General features: G+C 37.2%; 1 protein-coding gene across 1 annotated transcript in view; it reads right to left on the reverse strand.

Annotated features, from left to right (window-relative positions):
* LOC123309788 (follistatin-related protein 5-like) overlaps positions 1–24333 on the reverse strand; it is a 138064-nt gene that overhangs the window by 53047 nt on the left and 60684 nt on the right. The window contains exon 2 of the mRNA XM_044893058.1: positions 284–356. Coding sequence (XP_044748993.1) covers positions 284–356 — 73 coding nt within the window. The remainder of the gene's footprint in view (positions 1–283; positions 357–24333) is intronic.

The following is a 24333-nucleotide window of genomic DNA, read 5'->3' on the forward strand; positions in this document are numbered from 1 at the left end:
GCCCTGAGAACGGACTGAAACTTGTTCGTAAAGCTTGTAGAGATCAACAGTTGGTTCTACTGTTCCAAATTCAGGCGTTTTAGATGTTTCTCAGAAATCAAACCATGTGTATATATCTGGAATTGTGAAATTGCTCACTCCTTGAAAGTGTAGAGATGAAATTCATTGCTGATAAAGTTTTAATTGCTTGGATTTTGCAGTCAAATTATAGGACATTTTTTAGGATATCAAGAAATATGCCTGAAAGTAATCTACCAAGATATGATCTGTCAAACATACTCACTCGTTTCTAGTAATGTGATATGTGTTGTATCCACAAATTCGGTTGTAGAAGAGTCCCTGTGGTGTCTTGATCTCTGCAAAGAGAAAATTCGTTAACTGATTGCATGACTTGGAAACGAAAAAAAGTCAGTAATAATCAGTAGTATTCTTTTAGATGGTTCAATACCACTTAGATCGTATTTAATGAAAATACAATATATAATTGAAAAATATTCGTTAGTAGGCATCATAATAGCTAAAAAACTATATATATATATATATATATAAAAATATATTTGTTGTTGTTGTGAATGTTGTAAGTAAACTCGAAGAATAGAAAATAGCATTCAACAGTTCATTTTTAATTTTTTTTAGCTTTTATATCTGTTCAAGGCTAGCAAATAAACTGCTACACATGAGTTAGGGATATTGACTTAAATTGCAAAAAAATATAGTTAAAATAAGATTTTTGTGATGAAAATTCATATTAATATGATTTCGAGTTGCAAATTAATTTTAGCCTGTAGGTCTGCAGCGTATACAGGTTGTGTATATACGTATACAGGTGGTTGAAGAAAATCGAGTAAAAAACGAAATGTTAATCCCAGATAATTCAAGCATTTTAAGACTATCAATACAATGTATGGCCTGCACGGGCATCAATAACAGCTTGACATCTTCTTTGCATACTACACACGAGGTTGTTGAACATTTCTTGAGGAATTTGGTTCCATAAACGGGGCAGAAGCTCTCTCAGATCATTTAAAGATTCTGGAGTAGGTTGATGATTATCTAATCTTCTTTGAAGCGTATCCCATGCATGTTCTATGCAATTCTAATTTGGTGAGTGCGGAGGTATTGGTAAATGTGGAATACCGAGCTCCTCGCGCGCATTCTCAACTTTGGCGGCACGGTGCAGTCTAGCGTTATCATCAAGTTGAAACATTGTCAATGACATGCTCCCTATAGTCGGTCATATTTCCAGGACAAATGTGTAGATCTGTGCACCCGTTGAAACATATCCCGGCCCATACCATAGCACTACCCCCTCGGAATGGATGGACTTCTTGGACATAGCGACGAATACGGGGTATGCGTGGGATAGTCCATACCCTTATTCTTCGAGAATCTGAAAATCGTCCATATCTGGATTCATCTGTGAAAAGGACACTACGCCATTGATCGTTTCAATTGATATGTTGTCTTGCCCATTCCAGTCTTTGACGCTTATGGTCACGTGTTAATGGAACTCCTCTTAATGGACGTCTAGAACCTAGATTCACCTCTCTCAAATGTCGTCTGATGGTTTCGATGGAAACTTGGACCCTACCTGCATTTCGAAGAGTATTCCGTAGCATTCTACACGTAGACGTAGGGTTTCTTCTCGCCGAAACGGTGATGAAACGATCCTGAGCAGGTGTTGTTTTTCGTCGCCTACCAAGCCTTGGTCTTTCCAACACGGAACCTGTCTCCCTGAACCTATTCCAAAGTCGAGATATCACACTTTGGCTGACTTGGAGCCTTTCCGCTACAACAACCTGAGTTAGGCCACCCTGTAGCATTCCGATAGCCCTATTAGCTTAAGCGTTTGTTAATTAACGTCTTGGCATTTTCAGAAAACTCGTTTCAAATCGAAGCTGACTTCATTTCAAAATAAGAACATTCATGAAGCATATGCAAATAACCAAACTTCAGAAAAAAGGCGACCAGATTGACGAAATGTCTCATACTGATCTTTATTGGATCGATTCAAGTTGTTATTGAGTTTTAAATGATTTCACAGCGTTTTTCTCGAAGATTACATACTTTTAATTAAGATTGAATACGATATCCCTAACTCTTTTGGAGCAGTATATTTCTCGTCAGGCCAAATTCATCCACCTTACAAGGTGAATATCAGAACAGGGCTGTATACTACTTTGATGTTTAGAGCTCAGCACCAAGAAAAAGGGTATGACAGTTTGTCTGCCAATCTTGGAACATCAGAGAATGTGCAAGTTCAGTAGATATAAACACTATAGACTGCATATCGCTATGCTGCTCTATTAACAACTATATGATTTTCTGTTAATCACAAAACCTTCTTGTACGACGAAGAAAATTATGTAAATAGGAATAAACTGTCTGGCACGTTTAGGGTACCAAGTCATGAAACTGAAACAAATCTTGGTAGAATCAGAAATAGTGTACCTATAATATGTATAGAATTCTCTAATGGAATAATTGCATTTACCGGCAATTAGCCATTTGAATAATTAACTAATCTCAACTTTGCTCTCATGAGTGTATTAGCTATCACTGCATTCTCGCTAAATAACAAACTTTTACTTCGGCGCTTAACATTACCGGAAATACGCGATTTTCATTGAATTCACTGCCAGTAGGGTTGTTAACCAGGTATCAGTTAGGAACTATCCTATGTGTAATGTTCGGGAAATTACACGGAATAGAAAAAACTGCGTTGCCAAGTATGAAATACTGCCGGGGCCTTAGGATCGGAACATTCATGTTCAACCATCCAAACGAAGGAACTTCATGCGTTGTTCAGCCAAACTTTCGTTATATACATGAAAGGCAAACGCACATATCCCCAGGTTTATGCAAATTTATGAATATGTTGCCGAAACTGAATCCGCGTAATCCATAACATGGAGTTTGTTCCCAGAATAATGGATAATACGAACTTACCGACGAATGTTTCGACCTATTTACCGGCTTTTATATTTCGATTGCAAACTTCGGTTTTGTTTGCGTTTCCACGTATTCACCCTGGCGCCTTCAAAAGCTTCCGCGTTGAACAAAGGAAAGTTTGCATATTCAAAGGTGCTGACTGCTGAGGTATAATTACTGAACTTTGCGGTGCTGGGTGAATGCCATGATAGAATTCTAGTTGAAAAAATGGAAAGAACTGACAGAAGTCATGATGTTTTGCTTTATATTCATTTCTAGGGCAGATCTGCCATCATTTCATGTAGATCATAGCTGTTTGACTTGTCTCGATATTTTTTTAAATCGATGCCTATATACTTCGGCCAATAGTCAACCATGGTCATTGTTTTTTGATGTTGAGCCATCGCTTGAGGAACCTGTCAACCAAATCCAACAGTATACAGTCGAACTTTGGACATATAGAACGCCTAAATACGACCACACTATAGAGCATTCATAATGAGAGAACTGGATGACGTGGGTGATATCTTGTGTTCGAAAAAGGTTCATCGAATGAATTTAAAACTATATTCCAAAATTCATTTCATTCCATAAAACTGTTTGTGAGAACTAAAAGTAATATTTTTTTATGGATTTTCAACAGCCCGTATCTTTCAAACCCAGCCGATTCGAAAAAAATGGTAATGGAAAAAAGTGTTTCTTTTGACCTCAAGAATCTACCATTGAAATATCTGTACGAGTCAAACACTCACCCTGTATGTTCTACTAGATAAAAATATGTCGGTCTCTGTAGGGTTTTCATTGATCCACCACATGATGTTACATTTTATTTCCAATAATTCCATAAAACCGAATTTGTACTTCGTAAAACATTGTACATCCATTAATATTTTATATGCGATCGAGTTCGAATAGAATTCCCAGGATTATTTATTCGACTATATTTCACGGAAATCTAAACCGAATCAAACACCGTTGATATGCATTCCGTTCATTGTTCATTTGATATACAACCCCATTTCTAGACTAATATAAATTTTCAACTACATACGCATAAAGCAGGGATGAAATGCTGATACATTGGAACGGTTCATTTGTTGGGTATTGAAAATATTCATTTCTTCCGGATTGAAATTTATTATTTGCACAACATGACGATGCGAATATATGCACAATCATTTGATCAATTTAATGATAGGGTGGGATTTGTTTGTATGAAATAGTCCGATTTTAATAAAGGTACAGCAGCAGCAACATACGTGTCTATTCGATTCGAATGAACTTGAATAAAAGTTTTGAAAGGGAATAGATCTCCAAATACATTGAAAATATATTAACTGGCCTAGAAAATAGCACAGAATCTGTTAGAGAGAATTTCTAGGATGCTAAAAAAAGAAACGATCAATTTTCCAACCCTAACCATACTCTATTCACATTTATTTTAGCAGTCGGTTGGAAATGAAATAATTTTCTCAAGTTTTTGTAACTAGAACGGAGTAAGGTTGGCACTCATGAAATGTCGTTAATGTCATAACGCCGTTGCCCTTACTAATATAAAATTTCATTAAGAAAATGCCGAAAGTGATTGAAAAAAGAGACAGGGTTTCAGGAAGTGCTATTTAGAATTCAGGTACGCTCATTCTGATATTCTAAAATCCACAATACTTCAGACGGTAGCGAACATATTCAATGTAAGATAATTTATATATTGTTTCATCTAAATCTAAACGACTTATATTTCAGCTGAATATTTCCATAATCAGAAAGATTGTGAATGTAGAGGATGAAAAAGAATTTCCTTCTATTAGGGGACCAAAAAAGTGGTGGCATTTGGGAATTTTATGTTTGAGTAAATTAATGCGAAAAGTTTACTACAGGATTTTCGATGAATGTCATCGTAGAATAAGTTGAAATTGAAAATTGATTCTTCTATTTTTCATTTGACGTGTACTACACATTGTAAATGTCTTGAGGTACCAATAAATACCTAATTATTATTATTTTATCAATGTATTAGGATGAACAACCACAAATACGCGACAGTTGTCCTGTTAATTGTTTATCCATGTGAAATTTTTGTTCAGAGAAGAAGTTCATCTTGACTTGAAACTTTCTTCAATTGCTATTTCTCATATTGATGCAAGATGATTTTTTGAAGGATTTAATATTATTGTAATTGTTAATTCTTTCGGGAGATACCCATTCCCAACCACTGCATATGCATTTCATCTTCGGGTTAATATTTTTGAAATCTACAACTGATGTAACGTATTCAAACTTTAGCCAAAGAAGATAACGAACATTAACTTTCCTCAAGCTAGTGGACATTATGATATTATACTTATCTCTTGTATTTTCTATGCAAATAACTGGATTTGGTATGCCTTCAATCAGTTTGCATAAACTTCAATTATATTCGTCACATATTTTCCGAAGAGATTCGACATTGTGATACGTAATAACAGAATTTTTTACGTAGAACGAGCAACATAGCGTTAAATTAAAACCCAAGAATGTTTTGACAAGCGTCATAACCCCACATTTTCGTACCATACAGAGTGAAATGTGTCAAATTTCCATGGCCAACCGAGTGCTAAATTAAAAATGAATGGAGTATAGCTAGTGGTGTTTGGGTGTTCATTCCCTGATACGTCCCTGCCCCCGACTGACTCGATTAAACTGGAGAAGTTCATTCCTTTCCCGGTGCAAATTCTTCAGCGTTTCACGACGGGATTCACCATGGAATAAGTGAATTACATTCCTCCGAAGTCCATAATTGCACTTTCGAATGCGAAATCCGCATCAGATTTAACACCGCCATCTATTCTGCGCTATGAAAACCGTTTTCTACGAACCACAACTTATAGGGGTTAGTTTGAGGTGACTCAACGTAATAGAAAGCGATAATAGCACTTTAGTATGCTTGGTGGGGGATTAAATGCTGTCTATTAAAACTGCCTGGCTTTCAAAGGATTGAATGAAGGAAATGCGTCCAAATCCATAGCCAGGAGAATGCAAGAATGGGAACTGAATGTTTTATTAGAGTCATTTTCTATGAAAACTTTTTAACGAGCTTCTAGTCGGATAGGACTACACGAATACAGTGTTTTCACAGTTTTTTCATTTCAGAATTGAGAATTCGATATCTACAAATCTATTTGCATTAAAATTTGACGTCTCGAAGTTTTACGCGAGTGTGCTATTATCCTGTTTTAATGAAGATGAAACTTTGGACTGGATTTGTCTGGTGGTTTTATAGTTGAGTGGCAATCAAGTCTAGATGCTTTTAATTTCGTCATCACTAAACCTAAGTACAGAACATGAGGATTTCACCAGTCTTAATTTTAGAGTGTCTATAAATTTACTCCATAATATAACTCACGTTAAAGCACTTTAATATTCGCCTCGCGCTTATGACAAGAGCGAAAACTGTCGTACGATGTTTCACATGCATCGCCTGCTTCATTCGTCTTGAGAGATGGGTTCAGCATTTGAGAAAGATCTTCCCATTTTGGAGAAAATATTTTGTGGTTTCTAAAAGGCATACTTTTATGCAGAGCATCGATATTCTCGGCCGATTGGAAGGTTCTTTCACGTTTATGTTTAAGATAACAATAATTATAGCATGTGAAGGTATAATACCATACCATTTTGCGTATGATATATGAGCTTAGGAAAAAATTCCAGTAAAAACCCTTTCTCCTTGTGAGTGTAGTGTATCGTGGGAGATGAAAATGTTCACAGAATAAGCTGAAGAAATTCATATTGAAGGGCATCCCGCACTGCAAAAACTTGATCTTCCCTCGAAAAAAAATAAAATCCAAAAAGTCTTCTTCAAGAGACCAGAAAATTCCGTATGAAATAAAAAAATAAACAAAAGCAGAAAAATGTGAGATAACAAATTTGAAATCTGTCAGATTGACCTAAAATTCAGAACCCGATTCAAAAAAAATTCAGAAACTGCATGAATAGCTCTAAAACCATCCTGAAATTCATACATGGGACAATGATTAACCAGATGATTTATGGTTTCTTCTGGTTCCCTGTATTCCGAACTAGGGCTCCCAACTGAATTCCATCGGAAAAGCATACTATTGCAACGTCCATAACCTGTTCTTATACGATTCAGAATACACCATATTCTCCTGGGAAGATCAAAATCTGGAACTCAATTCCACTAACTAATTCTTGGTTGAAAATAGTGCACGTATTCTATTCAAACTGCCTAATTTTTTTGACCCTTACATTCGAATTAAGGAAAGAGTTGGACCATATGGGTTTATGCGATTTCAGTCTAGGAATCGTATTTTATGGATTACAGGACAGAATTGGAAATGAGTCGGGAAAGGAGTGAAATTTATTCCAAGAATTTATAACCACACTCTGTCTACGAATATGGGGCGGTACAATGTAAGAAAGAACTGGTAACCATTGCATAGGTGAAGATCTAATAGTTCCAGTAATAATTCCCATAGAAATATTCAGCCCTGCATCAAATTTTTGCATATTAGCACTATTATACCAAACGGGTCAACAATACTCAGAAGCCGAAAAAGATAAAGCTAGGGCTGCAGTTCGAAGAATAGTTGCATCAGCACTTCATGGAGTACCACCTAGTTTATACAGAATATAATTCCTAGTTTTCAACTCAAGACGCAAATTTTCCAAAAGTGTTCTGAAATTAAGCGAGGAATCCAGCTCAACTCCTAGATATTTTGGATTAAAGTAATGTTTCAAGAAAGAATTACCGAAAGCAATTCTAAATTTGTGTAGTTTTGCGAGAAGAAGGGTGGACATACACAAGAATTGCAGAAAAGTTTGGAGTTACATACAAGTGTGTCCAGAATGTTGCAGCGATTCAGGGAGACAGGTATGAATGTCCGAAGACCAGGACAGGCTAGACCACGGGTAACAACTGCCATTCAAGAACGTTACTTGAGAGTTTCTTCGTTGAGACAACGGTTTGCAACCGCTCGCCTCCTTCAAATTCAGCTTGAGCAAACTCATGAGGTGCAAATTAGCACTCAGACAATAAGAAATCGCCTCAGAGAATATGATTTAAGGCCTCGTGTCGCGGCAAGAGGCCCAGCTCTTACCCCAGCCCATCGAAGGGCGCGTTTGGATTTTGCGAGAGAGCATATCCATTGGGAAGAGGCCGATTGGGAAAGAATTCTCTTCACAGATGAGTCTAGATTCTGCCTCTACCATTGTGATCGACGTTCCCTTGTATACAGACGTCCACATGAAAGATATACTCAGTGCAATTTCCTGAATACTACTGGTTTCAGGGGAGTGCCACTGGCCCCATACATTGGTGAAAATTTCATTTTTATGGACGATAATGCCAGACCCCATCGTGCGCGCATCGTTCAAGAGTACCTTGAAGAAGTTGAAGTCTCTCGAATGGAATGGCCAGCAAGAAGTTTAGATCTCAATCCGATTGAGCAGGTTTGGGACAACCTCAATAGAAGGCTGAGAAGTTCAGAAAATCATCCAACTACTTTTAATGACTTAGGAATCCAACTCGGAGAAATCTGGGAAGGATTAGATCAGAACATTTTAAGATCACTTATTTTGAGTATGAACCGTCGTTGCCGAGCTGTAAGGGGTGGAAATACCAAGTATTAAATCACTTATCAGCATTTCAGTATTTTGAAAATTGTTCATTTCTCTTCTTTCACATAAGATTCGGAGAAATCCTAAATTTTTCTTCCATTTAATGTGTCTTGTTTCGTTCGAAACCTTCCCGAGAGAACATAATAAATAAGTTATAAAGTCAATGTAGAGTTAACTTTCATTAAACTTGAGATTTTCAGAATGTGCGTTAATTTTTTTGCGCAGTGTAAATTGAAGAGAAAAGGTGCTAAAACTGATCCTTGTGGAAGACCACTATTCAAAGTTGAAATCAACAAAAACAGGAAACCTTCTATCTAACAGCATCCATGTTCAGGATGAAGAATTTGAAAAATAAAATTCAACGAAAAGCATCAGTCACAGAATAATGACCAACAGGGCGTAGATATTAATAGCTTTGATTAGATTTCTGCTGTTTAAACTATTCTTCATTATCTTTTCTTATTCTCCCCTTATTATTTTCATTATCCTTATCCATTCGCGAAATTTACACACGTATAGTGGAGCTAGAAACGTGTTGAGCACGTGTATGAGAACTGGGTTAGTTTTACTGGAGAGAATTCTGCTCATCTCCGTCCTCAACTTCAACATGGTCTCTGTCACTTCATCGGCCATCGAGAAAATACCTCTCTCTAGGATATATCCCGCATCCACAGCATCGAACATTCAGCACTGCCCCGGAGACAAACTCATGCAGGAATCCGGATGCGCGGTCCTCATAAATTATTTACACATTTTAGAAATAGTGTGTGTGTGCATATAAACCCAGAGTCCCGCGGAATCACCGGAGACAGAAAATCCAATTTATATCTGTTAGACAGCGCATTATTTATTTCTTCTCCATTGAATCGCGAGTGGCAACCTCGATGGATTTTCGTTTCATTTTCCCGCATAATATTCAATTTTCCGACCCTCCTTCCCTTATTTCATTTTCTGGTTCACCAGTGAATTTGTCAAGTCGTTTTGATATATACGGGCTACGTGGATTCGATCCAATTCCGCATGATCTACGGGATGGGGGGAGTTGCATTTCTTTCCGATTTTAATGGGAGGCTGGGAGGATATATATCCGTCTGACTATATTGCCGGTAAATTGATATATACGTGAGATCTGATGCACTGTAGTCTACAAAGGTTGAGCGTCTTCCCAAACAGGATTTGGAAATCGTTAAGGAGGATTTTCACCAAATATCGTGTTGCAAGAATACCTTATAGAGATAAAATAGATAAATGGGCTATTCGACAGCATGTAGACAGATCTTGGTTGGAATAAACTGCTCCACAAAAGTTGAAGAAGCCAGAAATGTTGTGACACTTTCAAAACTTCTAGATTCTTGTCCACCAAAAGTCTCTTTTATCTGAATGGTTTCCTTTTGCACCTTAACAATAATAAAGGATGCACCAAAGAGAGCCGAGGGTGCAAAAAACAGCTAATAATTGATTCAGTTATCTGCAATCAAGCGTTCTCCAAGCGAAGGAATCTTTACGCTGCGTACATAGACTACAAGAAAGCATTCGATTCCATACCTCACGAATGGCTCTTGACTATCTTGAACATTTACTAGGTGGATCCTAATATTGTTAAGTTCCTGAAAAACGCCATGTCAACCTGGCGTACTAGTCTTCAAATGAAAGCAGCAGATGGCTCCATTACAACAGGACCTATTCTAATAAGACGCGGAATTTTCCAAGGAGACTCGCTGAGCCCTCTGTGGTTCTGCATGGCCCTGAATCCCTTGCCTCATAGATTGAACTCTACGGACTACGGATTTGCCATCAAAAGCGGCAGTAGAACTATGATGAAACTGAATCATCTCCTTCACATGGACGATTTGAAACTCTTCGCATCTACCAAAAAACAAATGAAACAGATGCTGAAAATGGTGGAAGGATTCTCGGAAGACATCAAAATGAAGTTTGGACTAGAAAAATGTTGCCTGCTGAACATAACGGGAGGAAAAATAGAAGATGGTACGTTCAAACTCAAGGAAGGTGCAGAAATTGAAGCATTGGAGGAAGGAGACACATACAAGTATCTAAGCATAAAACAGGCAAGAAAAATCAATCAGACCCAGATGAAGAAAGAATTAACGGAGGAGTTCACCCGAAGATTGAGAAGGATAATGAGAACTGGCCTCAACAGCAAGAATCTGATCAAAGCGATTAATACGACCGCTTGCTCAACACTGAGCTACTCATTCGGTATCATCTCTTGTACCTCCACCGATTTAGCAGCCTTACAGAGGAAAATAAGGACGATGCTGACAAAACACAATAAGCATCACCCCAAAATCTCAATAGAGCGGGCAGAGCTGCCACGATACCTTGGGGGTAGAGGAATTGTTGATTTATCCAACCGTATATCCCAGGAAATTGAAGGACTTCGAAAATATTTCCTGAATAAGGCTGCTTCGTCAGAACTTCATCGAGTAGTTTGTGTTGCTGATAGTTCTACACCGTTAAAGCAGGACCACCTGGAAACCGTCGAACACTCTGCAGAAAGTAAAATGCAGAAACTGATTGCCAAACCTTTGCATAGAAGGCACCAGAACGAGGTCTATCATGATTACGTCGACATATCTGCGTCGAACTATTGGTTGACTTCCGGAAGGTTGTTTCCTGAGACAGAGGGCTTCATGCCCGCCATCCAGGATCAGGTGATTCCAACAAGGAACTACATAAAATATATCGCCAAGGATGCCTCAGTGGTGGATGATAGCTGTCGTTAGGGCTGTGTTACACATAAAACTATCCAGCACATCACCAGGGGATGTCAGAAGTTCGCGGGCACGGAGTACAAAAATAGACATGATGCCGTTGCCAAGATTCTTCACCAAGAATTGGCACTAAAACACCAAAGTTCGAAAATGGTTCCTTATTACAATTACCATCCGGATGCTGTATTGAAAAATGAACATCACAAGCTCTACTGGGATCGCACGGTTCTCACAGACCGGAAAATAACCCACAATAGACCAGACCTCATATTGCTCAATAAGGATGAGAACACAGCACTATTCATCGACGTGGCGATTCCAAATAATAACAATCTTCTAGATAGGCAGACTGACAAATTTCAAAATACAGAGATCTCGGGGAACAAACCAGGAGACAGTGTAAGTTGAAAGATATCAGACCATCCCTATTGTCATTTCATCAACGGCCCTGATACCGAAGAAACTACCAGAGAACTCTAGTTCTTTCCTATACTGTAGGGACGAAAAAAAATTCTTCAACTTAATTTAGAAAGAAAGATGCTTGATACAAACTCTTCGAAGGGTTCCACCCAAGTTTATACGCCGATACTGATTTATTTTTTCCACATCGCTGTGTGCTCAATGAAATATCAATACGGACAGCCTAGTGAAACGATAAAGTATAAAATACAAAGGCGGACCGAGCTATATTTTTTCAGTAAGAGTCAAGCGTGTAATACGTTATCGAAGAGAAGGAAGCTTCCATGTGGAAGGATAACTTTCATTTCCACCACGCATCTCATTTTTTTATCGTTGTCACTCAAGTTTCATCGGTGATCATCAGAAAATTTTCTAATGGACAAAAAATGCGAACACTTGGCTTCTCTCATATTTCAATAGAGACCCTGTGACTACTTTAAAACAATTCATTACCATCAGTCAGATCGAAAGACATGGAGAACATCTTTCATGGGTGATTTTTGTTTTTCGAAAAATACATAGCATAAGACTTGGTTGGCCCCTAATCGAAGATAAGCTCAAATTGAATTAGGCGTATTAATAAAACCGTTGATACAAGGTCTACATAGACTGAGTTGGATGACAAAATGCTTTTGAAGGAGCTCTGGGGGTGCAACAAAAATCTTGGTGTAACCGGGGCTTCAGCATGAAATATGTTTAAATTCCCAATTTATTCAACAAGTATAGCATGTATGCTATACTTGTTGTTTTTTCTAGATAACTTTGTATGTATACAAAGTTATCTAGAAAAAATTTGGAAGTAAACGAAGAGTTAGTAATTTTTCTTGACACTATGTTCTCTGTGCTATTTCTAGTAATTGATTACAAATGAAGATGCTTTCTATTATACTCTATGCTAATCGAAAACTGAGAAATGCGAACATTTTTCGATAAATCGGCAATCAGAAAATTTTCCGTCGAATTCTCATTAAATGACGGGATCGTTAAAATGCCACACGAGGAGGTTACTGTTTTTCCCTCGGAATAGCTCGCGTATACTGCTATCTCGCATCAGTCGAGTGGAACACAAAGGATATTGCCATACACGTAGAAGGGTAGATAAATATAGAGACACTTTGGGGCAGTAAACAAGCGGAAATTGAACCGTTTAGGGGGTTGCCTCGCGGCGTTGTTTGAAGTTATTTGCTACGTACAAAAGTTTCCAGAAGAGAAAGCGATAGGAATGGTTTGATGCGTAATGATGCACGTACCAGAATGTGGGTCATTATCTTTTTTTCCTTTTTTCTCGATGACGGGAAAGTTTTCACGAAAGTGGTAGATTTCTTTCGGGGATATGATGGAGGATCGGGATCACTCAGGGATTTACAGATTCTGCTGAATTGGTAACTTCACAGTTTGAGAAGATTTTGAATGATCAGATTTTTCGGTGATGATGGATTCATTGATTAAAATCGGGGCATATACAGGGTGAGCAAAAGTGGTGATGAAAACATTATGCAGACACTTCTTTGATAGCAATCCAGTGGCGTACTATGAATTTTTTCCAACAGCTTTATTTGCTGAGCTATAACATAAAGTTGTGTTTTTTCTCATGGAAAGAGTAGTTCAAAATGGATTAAAAAGACTGAGGGCGATGTATGATATATTTCTGAAACGGAAATAAATGACGAGTCTTTTTAAGTCATTTCGAACCATTGTTTTCATAAGAAACTTTATGTTATAGCTCAGCAAATAAACCTGTTGGAAAAAATCATAGTACGCTACTATATTGCTATCAAAATTCAATAATGTTTTCATTTCAACATCTTCGCTCAAACAGAAACGGAGATATTGACCAAAGTTGTAATCGCCCAAATTTCAATTTTGGCCTTTAACTCGAAAATGATAGAAGAGAAATGCAGTTGATGGCTTCATATTCATTTTCCTCTATCTCGTTGGGTTGAAAATTTTTAGTTCAGGTATCACCAATTTTGCCCATCCTGTACATGGTGAGACTTTGACTCGTAGAAAAATTTTAGCAGTAGATTCTTGAGGTCAAAAAAAATTTTCCCATACTATTTTTCCACTTGGTTTAAAAGATACAGGCTGGTAAAAAACCATAAAAAAATATCATTTTCAGTTCTATCTCACAAACTATTTTATCGAAGGAAATAATTTTGGAATATAGTTTTTCATTTATTTTATGAATTTCTGTCGAACAAAAGGAATCACCCACGTCTTCCACTTTTCTCATTATGACCATGACGTACCAGAAAAATACCAAAAATTCAAAAAACCCAACTCTTGAAACTAAGTTGAACGCTATCTGACGAATATTTGAAGGTCTTGTAAAATAAAAGTATTCTCTATATTTTCTTGTATAATAAGCCGTTTTGGATCAATTTCGGAAAATTGGGCGAATACAACTCTGTTTGAAAAATTCACAGAAGTATAGTGTCACAGATTTAGCTAGTTATTTTGAAGGTAATTTTGTTTGTCCAGAGGCACAGCTCCTTATGGAAACTTTAAATGGCTATATCTTTTTATCAGGGCCGAATCGGTAAAAATGTTATAGGAAAAAAGTGTTTCTTTTGAAGTCAAAGATCTACTGTTGAAATATGTGTAAGAGAGGGCCTTATATTCTTTCCATTCAATTATTATTATTTCTTATTCTTGGATTACATAGAAAAATATGGCTCCAGGTCAGGAGTCAATAGATTTGACTGAGTTTGATCCAGAAAATTACTTCAGTGGTTAGGTTGTCCAGTGTTAGGTTATGTTTGGTTAGGTTTGGTTATAGGCTCTCGTTGGGATTTCTATATTGTTAATTTTTTTTGGGGGGGAACTAGATTATAAAGGGTCGTAAGTCTTTGACTTGTACAAATGATTTAACAGTAAATTCTTGAGCTAAAAAAAAAACCCAACTCTTGAGGTGGACGCTAACTAAAGAATATTTGAACGTTTTGTAAAATAAAAGTGTTGCTCATATTTTCTCGTATAATGAGCCGTTTTTTAGTAATTTGATGTTCAAAAATTAAGAAGTATCTGTGATATTCGGAAAATTGGGTTATTTGACCGAATGCAACTCTTTTTGAAAGATCCACAGATGTGTAGTGTCACAGATTTAGGTAATTATTCTGAAGGTGATTTTGTTTTTCCAGGGTTAGCACAGCTCATTATGGAACCCCAAAATGGCTATATATTCTTATCAGGGCCGAATCGGAAAAAACAGTATAGGAAAAAAGTGTTTCTTTTGACCTCACGAATCTACAGTTAAAAGTCTCACCGTTTTGTCGAAATATAACGAATTATCCCAATTCTGAATGTTCTTTTCCACTTGGTGCATGGTCGTCATCGGAAAAAAAGGTAATAAATTACGAAGCCCTTGGTTCGAAATGCGTGTTAACCTGAGCAAACCAAACTTCCGAACTTCCGCATCACCCCTTGATACCATCGAATCCAATTAACCCCCGCACAGATCCAGGTTCCTCCCTGTTAAATCATATCCTTCGACAGGAGAATAAATTAAAAATGTTCAATTAAGGGCGTCACCGGTCGCCTCCGGGGGCTGATTCTTAATTGGGCGCCATATATCACCGAACTGTTGAAACTGAACTGCATTTCGGCTCTTGTTTTATTATTTGCCAGGCACCGTCAAAGCCTAAACGATCTCATAAATAACCCGAAGTTGCAACTTGTGCCTTTAGTCGGCGAAGAACGGGAGCTTATGTAAGAATAATGTGTGCTGAGGGGCCCGATTCAAAACGCGTATAAATCTAACGGAACACGGGTCATTATTATGGCGAAAAAAGGTTAGCAGGGTCCCCTCGGCTCGTGAGCACACTTGCGTTTTATGGTTCCATTGTTAATTCGCATTAGAGCGCTCACACTGGGGTGGATATTCGAGATTTGCAAATTGCATTCATGGAGGTCAGGTCTTTGGGTTACAGAAGTGGCGAAATTAGAGAAAGGGGTAATAGCGGTACAGAGTGGGGCAAAATAGTTTTTCTATTATATGATTATTGTGAAATACATTACTGATATCATATCAACCTAAATGATTTTTTTTACTCTGAGCAGTTTTTAGGTAATCATAGAACTATGGGCTTTTTCATTACTCGAGTACATAAGTTGGATGATGATACAGGAAGAGTGTTCCAAACGAGAAATGTCCTGGCTTGGAACTGTTTAAAAGTAAGGACTGTTAAAAATTGAGCCCCCTCCGATCTTGATCTTGTCCACGCTACTGTTCAACTTTACAGTGCCAACGTTACGATGATCGATGCTCTTTGTTCACTTTGTTGAATCAACGTCTTGTTGTGCTGACTTAGATTGTTGTGAAACTTCTTTTAACTGTTCAACTAATCAAAGTAATTTTCTTTCAAGTCTTCTCAGTCAATTCTGGTGCTAATTTGTGCAACTGAAAAAGTTATGTACTCGCCGTCTCCTCAAAATTATTAATGTATTATTATTTATTATTTTCATGTTCTTTTCATTCATGCATTCATTGCTGTATCCCGTTACCGAGAATAAATCTACAAAAAGACTCAAAACAGAACTATCGGTGCGATTAAACTTTTAATTTCCTAGGGCTACTTGCGACTGTGTGCCCTCCTGTGACTGAAAAGACCAAACCGTTACCTACAGATCCTTCCACACTCTGGCCATTGATAATCACCAACCAGATCTGGCAGCCGCTGTATTCTTCTCGAGTCTCCATTATAACTGTGTACCAAAGACCTCCACTGTGATCTGTCTAACGCTTGTTGTTCCCAGTTATGATTAGCATTAACTGATTTCAGGGATTGATGCAGTGTATCCTTAAACCGCTTATACTGGCCTCCTGGTTTCCGAGCTCCCTCTGTGAATTCGCCATACAGAGCTATTTTGGGCAGTCGTGTGTCTTGCATCCTCAGAATCTGAGTCGGCCCCTCGTTACTTGAGTCTCAATTGTTATACAACTCGCGAGCTGCAAGACTTCTGCATTTGAAACTTTGTGGAACCATCTGATATGCATTATTTGATGAGATCGTCTTCTAATTCTGAAATACGTATATCGACTTTGAATCATGACAACCTAGCAGTTCCAAGAATTACCTGTACGAAATAATGAAGCATCTTCCAACCTTTGTCTTTCGAACATCCACCTCAAACCGGAATTTGAATCAGTTTTCTCAGTCTGCTCTGATGGTAACCTTTCTTTTACATATAACTAATTACCTTTGTCGAGTTTCAGATGAATTATTCCTAATGTTCTCCAGGGTAGACCCTGGATTTAGTAGTTTTTCTTCAGAATACGATGTGAACTTCTCAAACATGATACTGGTTGACAACCTCTCGTCCTCTGGTTCCCCCTCTGGAAGGTCTGCTCTGGTGATCGTGTACTCTCTAAATTGGTGTGATCTGCTCATTATACTCTGTACTCTCATTGATTTATTCCCATATTCATTCATCTTGCTCAATGTACAGATTAGTTCTCAAGCCTTCTACTCTTTTCGAAACCAACGATTAGTTGTTTCCCTCATTAGTACTCTCATTTTGTACCTCTCATAATTTACCATCAATTGTATCTCCTATTTTTCTGATGGGCGTACTAATCGTGCTTACTCATAAGCAGTCTGTCTCAGTAAATGTTTTATTCATTGATGAATTTTGCATTCTTCAAGACCAACGTTATTTATATTAATTATAATATTATCGCTCTCCTCATATTTAGATTATAATATTATTGCTCAACTCACATTTAATGTATTCATTAATCTCAATGATGACCAGACTTAGACAATTTAGTTTTCACCTCTCATTAACTCAGCCTTCACATTGAAATTCATTATTTTAACCTTCTATTTTTCTGATGTAATAATGAGGCTCTCGCAATCAATCATCATTGATTGCTCTATCACAGTAAACGTTGTGTTAATTTTGAATTTATCGAACTTTCTCAAAGTCTAAGTTAGACCTCAAGTGACTTCTCATTTGAACTGCTCTGAATTATCTCTGTTTTTATTTGAATAATGTCTCACTGAGCCTATAGATGTTGTTAAAAGCTTCATGCAGGTGACTTATTCATTTTATGATTGTGAACGATATACAATGAATGTTTTTACAAAACCATCTCCAACTCAATTACATTCCACTACTTTTTTATACAAGGGCAAAGGTTCGTTTGAACTATTTTCCTAGAATATCCTAAGGAATTCGCACCCTTAGAGATCATCTTCTAATTCTAAAATACGTATATCAACGTTGAATCATGACAAGAAGAATCTTCCAAACTTTCTCGTCTTTCGAACATCCTACTCAAACCGGAAAAGAAACATCTCTCAAATCAGTCCTCAAATTCCGCAAACGCAATAAAGCAATCGAAAAAACCGATCAAGCGCCCCCCAATCGGAAATATGCGCATGGAGCGGCACCAAATCCCTCCAGAACCCCCTCGGAGGTTCGGAAATACCAAGATGGACCCTGGGTCCTAGATTAACGGCTAACTGAAGAGGACATTCCATTAATTGAGATCCCGCTTTTATAATCCTCTCGGAACGGATTGCGTCCAGGATACGGCTGCTGCGCGGTTTTAGAATTCCATCAATCAATCGGAGAATTAAAGGTGCGCGCGATAGGGATGCTCAGGCTCGCGAGATTTGGGGCTTAACGTGGAACGATCCACCGGCGGATGTTCTAATTTGCTTCGGTTACATTGTATTGTTCCTCGAGGTGGAATACGCGAACTTGATGAGGTCCATTATTCTTCTTGATGAACAATTCACTTTGTAACTGTTGGATTCGCTCCGGTAAACAGAAGAAATACTGGGGGTTTTAAAGGGGATCAGAAAAGGTTTGTTTTTGTCTAGATCAATTGTGAACTATATAGCCTACCTAAGTACTTATCTCAAAAATTAAGACAAGTTTTTTATTGAAATGATCCAGCGAATCACCCCCTCGAATATTAGAATGTCTTCAAGAAACTATCAGGGTGAATCTTTATATAAATACAAGAATTCGCTCAACGAAATACAAAGCAACTACAAACAGACAAATAGACAGGGAGGCTTATATAATGACCAGTTTAAGTACGCGAGTTATAGCTCATAGACAAAAAAATGCATTAATAAAGTTATGTCAAAATATAAAATGTATATATAAAAAAATATTTACAGGTTAAAATGAATAAATAATGAAAATAAATAAAAAATATTCACCGTAGTCATAGTGTATAAATAAAATAACGTTCACAGTTGGAACAATACAAAACAAGATGCACACCTTCTGAAATAAGCCAACAAACTACCACATGCACATAGTGCAACATAGTACAGAGACAAAAGAAAGACATAACAAGGACAGCAACTGACTCAGGTTTTCCAAAATGAAATGAACTCATCAATCGAATAAAATACGTTACTGACTAATATATCTCTCATTTGTTTCCTGAAATCTTTTATTGGCTGGTTTCTTAGTGTAAGGGGTAGTCTATTGAAAAGTGATTTTGCGCAATACTCGGGACCATTTTGAGATTTTTTCTTATGTGGAATTTATTTCTGGTATTATATTCGTGTATATCCGATTGCAATTGATAGTCTTCATTACCACTATGAATTTATAACAAGTTTTCAAGTATGAATATAGATGGGAATGTGAGTAGCTCTAGTCTCTTGAAAACTTGTTTGCAGCAAACTCTATACCCTAGTCCACCTATAATCCTAACCGCACGCCCCTGTAGTCTGAAAACTATTTCACGCTGTGCGCTGTTGCCCCATATAGTATTATCCCATACCTATGTCTCGACTCCACCAATGCAAAGTAGGTACACAGATAGTAGTGTTTTCTCAGCTAATGAGTGGGAAAGAATTCTCAAGGCAAATATATTCTTACTGAGAGCTGATGTCAACTGATAAAAAGATATAGCCATTTTGAATTTTCATAATGAGCTATGGTGCCCTGGTGGAACAAAATTCCATTCAGAAGAACCAAGCTGAAAATATGGCAATACACATCTGTGGATCTTCTGAACAGACTTGCATTCAGCCAAGGTGCTAAATTTTTCGAATTTCACAGATATTTTTCATTTTTGAACGACGAATCACTTGAGAACAAAGCAGAAAATCACTTGCATCGGGGAGAGAATACTGTAAAAGATTGCTTGGGTTGTTTGCCTGACTGTATTTTAACCGAATTCATTATCCAGCCATCGTTTCTCAGAGTTGCCCAATCCAACAGACTCCTCTATTTTATCGTGAACTGCAAATTGCTATCGAGTGAACCATCCTCTGAAAGTTGGAGTTTAAATTATGAAAGTTCCCGATTTTTTTAATTTTATTTTTATAACGGTAAATTGATGCAAAAACTTCGAGATTCTTCTGCAGAAAATCAGTTTCTGTCTTAGCATAATAGATAACTTCTTCCGATCGAAGTTGGATGAATATTCCACGGGTATGGAATTCATTAAAATTCCGGAAGAAATTGATTGCGTTCCCAGTTCCTGGAAAGTTTTCAGATCTCCATCATACGGAAAGTGGATGTTTTGACGTCTTCGATATAAATCTATTTGGGAGGAAAAACCGGACAAGAGTCAGTCAGGAAGTTTTGATCGATATTTTTCCTCTTTTGAAGCTTGCAGTCCAATTAATCACCAAGGGTATTGAGCATATCTTCGTAAATCTGCTTACCTCTTAACCCTTTAAATACAGGTACTTGATGATGGCTCGATACTCCAATTTTTCGATTTCCACTGAGTGACTTAATTATACTAGTAAGATGGTTGAATATCTTAGGTGACATTTCAAATTTTGTTCTCATATGTTTAAGAATTGACAACATTTCTTTATTTCTAGTATATAGCCATTTTCGGTTTAACTAATGAGCTGTGCCACTCCTGAAGAAACAAAATTTCCCTCAGAATATCTAGCTCAATCATCACTACACATCTGTGGATCTTTTAAACAGAGTTGCATTCAGATAAAGTACCCAATTTTTCGAATTTCACGAATATTTTTTATTTTTGAATTGCTAGAAAACGGCGCATTATACGAGAAAATATGAAGAATACTTTTATTTTACAAAACGTTCAAATATACATCAAGTAGCGATTAACTCAGTTTCAAGAATTTGGTATTTTTATAGTACGTAATGGTCATAATGAGAAAACTGGAAGACGTGGGTGATATCTTGTGTTCGAAAAAGATTCATCCAATAAATGAAAAACTATATTCCGAAATTGATTTCATTCGATAAAACCGTCTGTGAGATAGTACTAAATATAACACTATTTTATGATTTTTCATCAGACTGTATTTTTAAAATCGAGCCGATTCGAAAAAAATAGTAAGGGAAAAAAGTTTCTTTTGACATCAAGAATCTACTGTTGAAATATTTGTACGAGTCAAAGACTCACCCTGTAAACGTGTTTCGCGAAAATGAAATCAGAAAAATGCAGAATTTACTGAAGGCACGTTGATCCTTCTTTTCCCAAATATTATTCGATTTTTTGGGCTTCCATCCTTCGTTTTTCGCATCATTCCATTTTTCTGAATTATCGCCGAGGGCGATATATCCGCACAGATAGCTCTCCCAACTATTTTTTACCGAACAGGTGAACAAAAAATCTCCGGCATTCAGATAACTCCGTTTTATTATGCCGGCAAATCTTGATTTTGACACTGCAGTTGGAATATCCCCTGGCCTGCCTCTGCGAAATCCGGATTAGGGTGGCGCAGATTGATAACAAAGCACTATGAGGGCGCTGAAGTTTTTTGCGAGATTATAGCCCACATTATTCAGCGGGCGAGTTTAGGCGAATGGGCCACTCGGATATGGACGGGATCAGCAAACTTGCTCGATTTTTGCCGCATGGGGGTTCTTTTGTCCGGGTTGAACTATAGTTTGATCATCGTGCGAAGACATCACGTGATTGATGATCGACAGGATTCAGTTCTTGTATCAACCGTGATCAAAGATGGTACAAATTTTGTGCTAGCTCTACGAGGATGTATGGATATCTAGTTAGCCTAGTCCTGTTCCATGCATAAAAAAAATATTGCGTTACCATAGCAACGAACAATAACTCATTAGAAGTGTCAGTGCGAAGTTTGAGGTCAAAAAAGTAAACTTGAGTTATGCAATAAATTGAAAGAATGGAGATGTCCACTGAAATAGTGAAAATCGTTAAATTGGAGTATCGAGCCATCATCATCAAGTACCTGTATTTAAAAGGGTTACGATGTAAACAGATTTACGAAGATATGCTTAATACCCTTGGTGATCAATTCGTATGTGGCCGTGAAGATTTGGACTGCAAGTTTCAAAAGAGGTCAATTTGGACAAGAGAAAATTGGCTGCAAAATGGATTCCCAAATGTTTGAATGTTGACCAAAAGCGTACAAGGGTAGAAGCATCACATTTGATCTGTGCTCGATTTGAAAACGATGTAGAATTCTTGAAGCGATTTGTTACTATGGATGAGACTTGGGTACATTTCTATGATCCAGAAACAAAGTAACAATCGATGGAATGGCGATACACTGGTTCTCCAAGACCTAAGAAGTTTCGTGTCCAAAAATCAAAAGTTCTTCCTTCAGTTTTTTGGGATTTCCATGGAGTAATCATGATTGATTTTTTGGATAAGGGTAGAACAATAACCGGAGATCACTATTCGACATTACTGACCACTTTACGGGAAAAAATTAAAGAGAAAAGACGCGGAAAGCTATTCAAAGGTGTTTTGTTTTTGTAGGACAACGCCCCTTCACACAAATAACATGTTGCCATGCAAAAATTCGTGATTGAGGGTTTGAATTACTACATTACACCCCCCTTATTTATCAGATTTGGCTCCATCCGACTATCATCTCTTTCCTCAACTGAAAAAAAGTTTAAAAGGTCGTAAATTTTTTTTCGACGAGGAAGTAATAAAGGCTGTGGAGGTCTGGTTTACAGAGCAAGAAGAAAAAATTTTTTTGAAAGGTCTAGAGACGTTGTAGTTTCGCTGTAATGAATGTATCCAATTAAGAGGAGAATATGTTGAGTTATAAAGTATTTTGACATGGAAATTTTGTTTAGTTCTATTGTAGGCAATGCCAATCATATTTTCCATTCGGTCAATATTTCTCATAGGGTTATATCCAATAAATTTCTTCCAAAAATGATTCTGTTGTCGGTGAAAGAAATCAGTAGCTGTTGGTACCATCAATCATCCGCCCCGTAATGTGAAGAATTTCATTCTGAATCGTGAGAATTGACGTGTTAAAAATAAGACGATAAAATTCAGGTTTTACACGTCGTTACTGACTCTATTATGTCGAAAAAACCTTTCAGACACCCCCATCTGGGGTGCGTCTATTACGATAATTGCCATCGACGTATTTTCTGACACATGCCCCCAGAGAAGCTCGATGTGTTCTGTTTCCCGATACACACACTTAGCTCCAATATACACGGTGCGAGCCGAATGTAAGTAAAATTCACATTTCTTTCGACGTTTTGAGAGAAGATTAATGTACAGATAGACATGTATAGGGTCTGGATAGATGCTTATTTTTTTAGATATAGATTCCTCCTTCGCGAATGAAATGGTCCAGTTTTTATTAAGTGGTAGCTCACAGTTTGGAAGTTATGATTTTTCTCGTGAAGGTCCAAAATTTCGAATTTTCCATCGACCATAACTTGAAAAGTAATTTTTTTTTTAAAATATCTGTTTGCATTTTCATCATCTACGCCCTTGAATTGGGTAAGAGTATTAATTTGGTTTCAATCGGAGTCAAAAAATATTTTTCGAAAAATCTAATTTTTTCCATGCATGCATGTATGGAAATTTGTTAAAAAATTCATCGTCTCCGATTTCCACCAAAATGTGACTATTTACTGACGAAGTGGTAGATTACGAATATACAAATAGATTTTTTCTATGAGGATTATTTTTTTGTTATGGTCGACGGAAAATCCGAAATTTCAGACCTTCGCGGAAAAAATCATGAAATCTAAACTGTATGCTATAGCTGAATAAAAATTGTACCCTTTCATTCGCAATGGATCAATCTATGTGTAAAAAAAATCAGCATATGCCCAGTCGAATTTTTCTACCTGCTGTAGCTCTTCAAAGGTTACCAAATATTTCCAATTTCTCAATAATTATGCTCGTCACATATTTTCCGAAGTGATTTGACATTGTGATGAAATAAACTGAGACTTTTAAGTAGAACGGACAACATAGCGCTAATTTAAAACCCAAAAATGTTTTGACAAGCTTCACAACCTCACATTTTCGTACTACACATAGTGGAATGTGTCGAATTTCCATGGCCAAACGAGCGTTAAAATAAAAGTAAATGGAGTATATACGATTCACTATCACATTAACATTTCTGTCATCAACCCTCATCACGAGAATCGCTTTACCATCTTTGAAATGGCGGTTTTGAGGGAGAAATCGTTCTGGGAGCTATTAACTGAACGTCCGTTCTTTTCAAAATCCGATTTTCTATTCCACATTATCTTCGGCAAGAAAAAAATTGTAATCCAGGAGGAAAACCTTATAATAACCTATATGAAAATTGGAAAACGTAAGAAGATTTAGGGGAGAAAAGGCCTGGAGCTCACAAAGAGTTCTGATACGTCGATT

Source organism: Coccinella septempunctata, chromosome 1, assembly GCF_907165205.1.
Source record: "Coccinella septempunctata chromosome 1, icCocSept1.1, whole genome shotgun sequence".
Classification (NCBI taxonomy): Eukaryota; Metazoa; Arthropoda; class Insecta; order Coleoptera; family Coccinellidae; genus Coccinella; species Coccinella septempunctata.